The sequence below is a fragment of the Brachyhypopomus gauderio genome, chromosome 7 (genome assembly GCF_052324685.1).
Source record: "Brachyhypopomus gauderio isolate BG-103 chromosome 7, BGAUD_0.2, whole genome shotgun sequence".
Taxonomy (NCBI): domain Eukaryota; kingdom Metazoa; phylum Chordata; class Actinopteri; order Gymnotiformes; family Hypopomidae; genus Brachyhypopomus; species Brachyhypopomus gauderio.
In genome coordinates this window covers 9,250,463-9,259,262 of record NC_135217.1, presented here as the reverse complement: position 1 = coordinate 9,259,262, position 8,800 = coordinate 9,250,463, and the positions used below count along the sequence as shown (strand labels likewise).

The window sequence follows — 8,800 nt, the reverse complement described above, 5'->3', positions numbered from 1 at the left end:
CATCTAGTCTTTAATCCCCACAACGGCTCATCTTACCTTTTTTCTTATTTAGCGAATGGTATCAACCCAACCAACCACCCACTTTTCTTCACTCACTTGTGTTAGAGCAAGAACATGGTATACAGCCTCAGTACTCCCTCCCTCCCTCCCTCCCTCACTCACTCACTCTCTCTCTCTCTCCCTCTCTCTCTGGCTGATGGACAGTGGCATCCTAAATTGCATGGCAGCTCTGGAGCGAGCACCTTTTGTCAGACTCAGATGTGCAGTGGAGCTTGAAATGGACACAGCGGGACGGCAGGGAGGGCGGCTATGTCGGGGGCAGCAGCCGTGAGTTATTTAAGTGCAGAGCTATGCAAATGCGGCACGGCCGAGGAGATTTCTGCACTGTCTACACCCTGTACACCCCGGCCGGCAAAGCCAGCTTGTTTCTTCCTGTCTGGTGTGATTTTGTTTGAGAGAGAGAGAAAAAAACTGCATTACCCAGGGCTGTTGACAGCACAAGCGTTGGAGCCTCTCGTTCTTGAGGTTAAAGTTTGCCGAAGAGGCCTCAGAACTTCGGTGGATTGTTCTGGAACCAGCGCTGGGTTTATTTGAAATATTCCTAAGGAAACGAGAGAACAGAATAATTCAGGGGTGCATTCGATTGACTTATGAAACTTCAATCAGTCTTTTTAGTTGTCATGACAAAACTATATTCACTAAAACTGTACATACACTTGATAATACTGATGTAGACACCTATACATATTCAGGGCTTATGTAGACACTTTTGAATACAGAATAAACTGATGTTGTACATACACGTTTGGATAAAAGTATTCTGACCATTACAAGTGTCAGATGTTTGTTAGGCATCCTATTTAAAATCCATGGCCATTATCATTGCGATTCACTTTGTACACTGTTATCCAGCAACCTCCACACGATTCTGGTGTGTGAGGCATTTGTGCCTAAGTCAACAAGGACATTTGTGAGGTCAAGCTAACAGATACACGATATAGTAGGGCTGAAATAATTGGCAAATAATCTTTCATTCATTCATATTTATTTTGCTCTCTAGAACAATATTCATTAAAACAATTTCAATCATTAAAAACACTAGAAATTAACGTTAGTTAACTACCTAGATAGCTAGGTTAGCTATGTTATTTGTTTCCTCAAGGGAGCGGCACAGTAGTTATAGGCTACTGTATAATGCATACATTACCATACTGATGCTTTATGTGGAGGAAAATTTACAGCAAGATTAATGTACCTTGTTTCTTCATCCATTAACTTTGAAGCCGGGCGTCCTGTAGGAACAACAACACTGGATGAAGTCAGACGCAACGTGATTATCTCTAGATATTTGAGTTTTGTATTTAAAACACAGTTGATTAGTGAGTGGGCCAGAGAAAATGTGGAAAATAACGGTAATGACCGACAACAAAGAATCCGATTAATGACAATTGCGTTTTCAAGTTCAATCCAAACAATATGTTGTCTGTTATCTATTTTGGTTTTCCACACACCGTTTTTAATCACTCTGTCCATGCAAAGTGTGTTTGCGGATGTTACTTTCAAAGGACATTTTGAGGTGTGTAGTAGGGAGTTCTAACTAAAGCCCACGAAATCGATCATGTGCGATTCGGCAGTGGTCGGCCACTCATTTTGTGTGGTGTTGAGATTGGTGGCAGAGCTCCTGTTCCCCGTAGACGCTCCATTTTCATGATACTAGCACTTAGACGGGCGGATTTAGCAGGGAGAATTTCCGGAACTGAGTGGCAGTGGTGGCATCCATCCTAGGACAGTGACACGTTTAAAATATCTGACCCACGTGATTTTAAACGACGCGTTCGCCTGCTAATGTTTGTCTAGATCAGTGTTGCCAGGTTCGCGGTTTTCACGCCAAATTGGGCCTGTTTGAAACTCCTTCCTCGGGTAAAAATTCTGGGGTCGCGGGGTACGGTTTTTTGGGCTACTTTTGAGTTGGGCCACCGCTGGAGTTACAAGTCAACACAAAGAATCGATGGCGATATAATACTTAATTTGTCTCCATTTTAAACACTGCTTCCCCGGTCGACAATTTACACTCCCCCCCCCTCCCCCCGCTCAACAACATACACTCGCCACCCCCCCCGCTCAACAACTTGCACTCAACGTCCCCCCGCTCAACAAGTTTGGCCCTTTGGGCTAGTTTAGGCTATTGAGGGGCAGATTTTACACTGAATTTGGGCGGGATATTTTTGTAGGACCTGGCAACACTGGTCTAGAAGGAGATTGCATGGCTGTATGCTTTGTTGTATACATCTTCTAGTAACTAACAGGGGTCTCCAACACGTCGCTTGTGAGCTACCAGTAGCTCGCCACCCCTTTCTGAGTAGCTTGCCAAAGGGCCAATGAATGTCCCATCGAGAAATCTACTTAAATTTATGTTCGCCCCCCACCCCCGCTCAACAACTTTTCGTTCGTACTAATCTGGTAGCCCTCCGCAATAATTGGCATCCACGAAGTAGCTCCCAGTTTCAAAAAGGTTGGCGACCCCTGAACTAATATATATGCCTGAAACACCCAAGTCATTACTACAGGTGCATTAATAGATGTGTATGCAAAATGTTGAGATATTACCGCCTCTTACTCTCAGTAGTTTGGTCATTCCTGAAAGAGGCTGCAGGAAACAAGAAAGGTGTAGAACAAGAATGAATGAATTAATACCTTTATTGATCCCAAATTTGGGAAATTACATTCCTCTGAAGTCAGTTGTAAGACCAGTTGTAAATTCTGAATGCACACTGAACTGACTCGAATGGACTGGCAGCTTACATATGCAGCTGTAGTGTAAGTGACTTTGGCCTGTGCCACCTGCAAGTTTTACCACTGAATTCCTCATATATTCAGCCTTTGGGCACAAGCCTACAGACTTGGACAGTAGTGTTTTTAGAGCAACCCTGACTCCGCAGATTTCCATACAAAGGAGAAGAATAGCTATCTCCCCCAACCCCCACCCTCCCCTACACACACACACACACACACACACACACACACACACACACACACACACACACACACACACACACACACACACACACACACACTCTCTCTCTCTCTCTCTCTCTCTCTCTCAATCTCTCAATCTCTTTTATTTTGCTTTAGCAACATTTCAGAATGTCTGAATAAACAGCACTTAGAAATGTTTAGCCACAAAAACATGAAAGTTCAAGAAAGGCTTTCAACAACTATTGTGACTTCTATAGGGTACAGAACAGAGCAGTCAACAGCTGTCCATGGATCACAATATGGGAAGATTCCAGATTACACCTGACTCTGAAATGTCTTTTAGTAGATCCATTTATTGAGACCATACTACCATTGCTATTAAATGTACCAATTCAGACTGTTCTCTGTTGGTACTTCACTGATAACATATATGCTAAATGTAACTTATACACAAACATTCATACATATAACTTAAAAATAGTACGCCTGTATGTAAAATTTTGTGTAATAGAGGTGTCATGCATCAGTGTGACAGGGTTCCAGCTTGGCTTCATCAGCAGGGGTAGTGTGCTACAGCATACATGACATTTCTCTCATGTCCACAGTGAGTGCAGAGCAATCAGGAGGACAGATAAGAGACTCGGGGGTTGTGGCGAAGCGAATGTCAATACCTGACACCGCTGAGCTTCCGCGACTCAGACTCGGGGCTTTGAACCCCCGCAGCACCTGGGCTGTCGATACCCCTCAGGCAGGGCTGTGCCTCTCAAAACAAGCCCATGATATGAACTCCAGGACCTGAGCTGCTTTGCTGAGTGGGTGATGCAGCATCATGCCTGCTTTTTATTTTTTTGGAATAAGATTGGCACATTAATAGATGTTTAAAAAAACAACACACACACACACACACACACACACACACACATACACACACACACACACACACACACACACACACACATAAAAGCTCTTCTTTTTAGTTGCTGTGGTCAGTGATGAACTTCAACAGTAAACCTGACAATAAAAATAATTCTGTGAATTCTTTTTTGAAAGTCATAACTAGAATAAAACGGTGCTTCAATTCTGATGGAACATCAATTCCAGGGATTTGTGTGTGTTTGTTTGCTTCAGACAAAACATTTCAAGCTTTGAAACCCCAGGGTTGTTTGTGGGCTCGAGGATGAGCTGTTGTTTGGGGGGGGTTCTCTGGGGTTTGAAGGGTGGCAGGGATGGAAAACACCACAAATTCCAGAGCAGTTGGCCTGGATGGCGGAGGTCACTCTGTCCTTCACAGAATGACACTCTGACAGCCCTTGAGATAATGATGCAGTTAAGTGCTGAGAAGTCTCCTCCAAGGCAAAGAGGCACTTGGGACTTCCCAAACTCTTGTGTCTTGAAGAGACACTTTGAAAAGAAACAGTGGCTTGGCTTTTTTAAAGCGGAATGACCACAAGGACAGAGGTAAAGAAAATAGCTTCTCGTCTGTCAGCAGTCCTGGCATGAGGATCCCAGTGGTTTAAATTTCCATGCATCGGCTTCGGTTGGGGAGGGGGGAGGGGCTTTTGAAATGGCATAATTTGAGCACCGCTGTACCCAGAATTCCAGCACCTTTGTGCCATGAATCATGAAACATGGTCAATACTCATAAAATTATCAACATGACCATGAGTTGGAGGAATATGCACACACACGCAGCTGCTGTTGCCCTGAGGCTGTTTTGGATTAAAACTTGTGAAAGACTAGCAAGCTCACCAGGGATGACACTCGTGAAGGCCTAATGGTTTCTGGCTCTGGTCCGTCTTCAGCGGGCCACGGTTTCGGTCATTAGCGCCGCGCAGCTAACACACGTTGGCACGCGCGCCGAACTTCCATCCCTGTGCTCAGTATTAACACCGTAATTATGCCGAACCAGTAAGAGATGGCTTTCGCAGTAGGTTGAACAGAGAACAGAGAGAGAGAGAGAGAGAGAGAGGTGAAGAAAGAGATGGAGAAAACAGTGAAGTGTGGATAGCACACTGATCCAAACAAAGGTGAGAGCTGCAACTGCCGAGAGTGCAACATTTGCCGTCTGGTGAGGTTGAGTTCGATATAACGCACTCCTGCACTATAGGTTATACCTATACTTAGTATTTTAAGCAACATCTACCTTATAAGTGCATTTCTAAGTTATAGACTTTCCCACCTGTTGGCATGCATTATTTATTAGCTCCTCCCTCTACTAAATCCTAATTGGGTGAAGAACTACCCAGCACATCGTTACCACAGACCATAGTAGCGGTGGTGGGTGTTGCACCAGCATAAGATAATCATGCACAGCACAGTTTCAGGGTTTTTTTTTTTTTGAGCCTGTATGACTCCTGCGTTGCGAATGGTCTGTGAGCCAAAAATATCAACCAACCAAAAATATCCAGGTATCAGCAGTCCTGTGACCAGAAACTGGCCCCCTGAGGAAGAGCTGAAAGGTGGAAATGTGCCTGGCAACAAATGAAGTTTCTAACTGCACCCTTACAACATTTCTAAGGAACATGTCCGTAATTCTGCGAATGTTTAGTGTATATATGTAATGTGAGGTGAACACGGTCAAGTATTAAAATATTTTAAGGGGCAACAGATGCCATTCACAAAAAAAAGAAAGAATTTGTATTACCAAACCTAACAAGGAGGAGCGAGACGGTGAAGAAGAGCCCGTGCTCCCCTAACCCCGCTAATCTCGGACTGCTTGCATCACCGAGGTTCTTGCCTGATATGCAGTATTGTAAGCCTCTTTAGAAAACCCAGCCAAGCTGCCCCACAGGACTGACACGCAACCGTCGATGCCGATCGGAGCGCGGCCTGAAATATTGACTATGCCTCCTACCCAGGCCTCAGGCTCTCGTGCCCCTTGCATCATCTCAAGCGAAACGTCGTGCCCCCTGTCAGACTACTGATGGGCTGTGATGTAACATTAAAGGTAATAATTGGGTAAGCGTGTTGTCAGATGTCATTTTAAGCTACACATCTCTTCATAGTCATTGTGTAACACTGACAAAGTCGATGGAGGAGACAATAGCATGCCAGCGACTCCCAAGGCTCCCGCCACAGCTCCCTAAACCTGAATAAATGGGAACAGGATAAATTCAGGACAAAAGATTGCAAACCTTCAAAAGATTAACATTATTTTATCTTCTCTTTTCCTTTTACAGGTTACTTTATAAAGTAAGAAGAGAAGTACCTAAAAGGCTACACATAGATGAGTGTGTAAAATCTCTCAGGAACAGAGGTGATCTGAGGAGCCAACCATCAGGTCCGGGGCTCTCCTGAGGGGGAATACACTGGTATGGGTTGTTTATTTCCAATTCTGATGTCAGCAATTCCTGTGAGTGGCAAAGAAAGTGGCAGCAAAGCCATAGAAAAGAAGAGGCAAAAGCTCTCAAAACTGCCCTGCTGAGCACATCATGGCCCAAAGGAGTGAGCAGTCAGGAAATTCGAAGAATGTTTTTATTCGCATTCAGCCCGAAGACGACTTCAGGGCCACATAATTCGACGTTTCGTGCATTGTGACATATGACCTCACAAAATTCCGACCGTGATGCATGATTCACATTCCTTCTTCACCATCAGACAGAAGAAGCTATTCAACAAGGCACACACCTCAGAACTGTCAAAAAAAAAGACGTTAAAGAAGTTGCTTATGAAAATAAAACTAGCCTAAGTAAACAGCTAAACCGAGATTTTCTTTTTAGATAATAAGAATTATCCTGACAGAACAGAGGCCTTATCTAAAACACTCCGTGAGCCAGACACACCAATCTTGGACTGTAAGCAGAACAGAAAAATTTACTTCAAAGGTGTGCTGGGTTTACTCATTTAAAGGCTGTATCAAGCTTAGTAGAATTCTGTTTTAGCTCACTCAAAACACACACACACACGCACGCATGCACGCCTGCACGCACGCGCACACACACACACACACACACACACAATGGGAATACACAAATATGAATTCACAGGGAATTATTTGTATTTAAATTTATCTCAAGCTCAAAACAGAAAACAGAACTTTTAATGAAGCACGCACATATGCACACACACACACGCACACACGCACGCACACACACACACACACACACACACAAAGATACTCATTGTTCTCATTGTTTCCCATTTTATATACTGTACCTGCTAATAATAGCCACATGATGCTACTGCTAATTATCAAAATAATTTATAAGAGAAGGTGAGCTACAATTGGATTACAATGTTAATTTATTTTATTTATTACACATACACATTATTATAATTAGTTGCATTAAGCATTCAGTAAAACCCAGCATAGCTAGCTAGCTGTGATGCCTGTGCAGTATACTTCAGCATCACTGTCAAAACATTAAGTTTGTAAAGTTTCAAGAAAAATATAGTTTAAAGTTTCTAGGGTGACAGGCAAACATGAACTTTAGCATTTCAAAAGCTTCAGTATTGTCTGTGGAATTCAGATCACAAGGATAGTTTTTTTAAAATATAATGGCTTGCCTGTATTGTGCTGCATGTGGGGTCTGTTATAAAGTCCCCAAGGGCACGTCACCGTGCATTGTAACTAGAGCACTTTCTGTCTTCATGGGTCTCTGTGCTGTGTTGCTTGCTCAGGGCTTTTGGACAATAGGAGGCATGTGTCCTTTGGGTTTGGTCACGTATAAATGCAGGGGTTAAACGGGGCAGGGCGAACCAGTCATCAGCTGCAAACAGCTCCAACTAATAAAGGCAGCCAAAATGACCATGGGCAAGGTAAGTGGCACTCTTCACAGAGAGGACCAAGAACTACTACAGTTCTATTGTTCTTTTGCGTTCAACTTCGAAATGTCCACGATGGCTCTACGCTGTGCAGGTCATCTTCTACGAGAACAGGAACTTCACAGGGCGCTCATGGGAATGCAACAGCGACTGCTTTGACATGGCGCCCCACCTGAGCCGCTGCCACTCCTGCAGGGTGGAGAGCGGATGCTGGATGCTCTACGACCACGCCCGCTTCACGGGCGACGGCTTCTTCATCAAGAAGGGCGAATACAGCGACTTCTGGGGCAAGTGGGGCATGGACGGCTGGATCAGGTCCTGCCGTATGATCCCCATGGTACGGACGCCGGCCCTCCGACACGCCGGGCCGTGTTGGCGGGTTGGGGGTGGACACGCGGGAGGGTCCCCAGGCCAGAAGGCATGGACGTGTCACTAACGCAACGCTGTTTCTCTCGTCAAACAGCACAGCGGATCCCACAGGATGAGGGTCTACGAGCAGGGGGACTTCATGGGCCAGATGACGGAGATGAGTGATGACTGCGATTCCTTCACGGACCGCCACAGCTGGTCCCATGGCTGCGGATCCTGCCACGTGCTGCACGGCCATTGGCTCATGTACGAGTTCCCCAACTACACGGGGAGGATGTGGCTGTTTGGGCCAGGAGAGTACAGGAACTTCAGCCAGAGGTGGGGAACACGGCACATGAGGTTCATGAGCATGAGACGCATTATGGACTCCTGGTATTAAAAAGTGGATCAGCACCATTGTGAAACTTAGCAGGTTTTAAATAAATGTAATTAAACACATGGCTGTTTTCTGCTTCTTAACGTGCTTTCCGATTCATTCACTAAAGTTTCCTAAGATATTATCCTATGAAGTGAGTATGTACCAGGCAAAAACAAAGATGGATATCTTCTCATTTAGCACTTATTTTCTTTCTATTGTAGCTGTTCAAAAGAACTGCTGCAGTTATTGGTAAATAACAACTGCTGTTGTTAGTTATTTTCATTAACCAATAATAGAAAGCTAAATTAATTAATATAACAAGAAAATTGAAAA

The 8,800-nt window shown here is 44.4% G+C and overlaps 1 protein-coding gene across 1 annotated transcript; it reads left to right on the top strand.

The window, feature by feature from the left end:
- The first annotated feature begins 5,958 nt into the window (after positions 1-5,958).
- Positions 5,959-8,488, top strand: LOC143518733 (gamma-crystallin M2-like). The gene is made up of 4 exons (XM_077011464.1): positions 5,959-6,287; positions 7,597-7,734; positions 7,835-8,077; positions 8,204-8,488. The coding sequence occupies exons 2-4, from the start codon at positions 7,720-7,722 to the stop codon at positions 8,486-8,488; spliced, it is 543 nt and encodes a 180-aa protein (XP_076867579.1). The 5' UTR covers positions 5,959-6,287; positions 7,597-7,719.
- Positions 8,489-8,800: the final 312 nt, after the last annotated feature.

Bases quoted from the DNA above. Each gene is read 5' to 3' on its own strand.
- LOC143518733 (XM_077011464.1), top strand. The intron at 8,078-8,203 runs GTACGGACGCCG...CTCGTCAAACAG, and splicing joins CCTGCCGTATGATCCCCATG to CACAGCGGATCCCACAGGAT.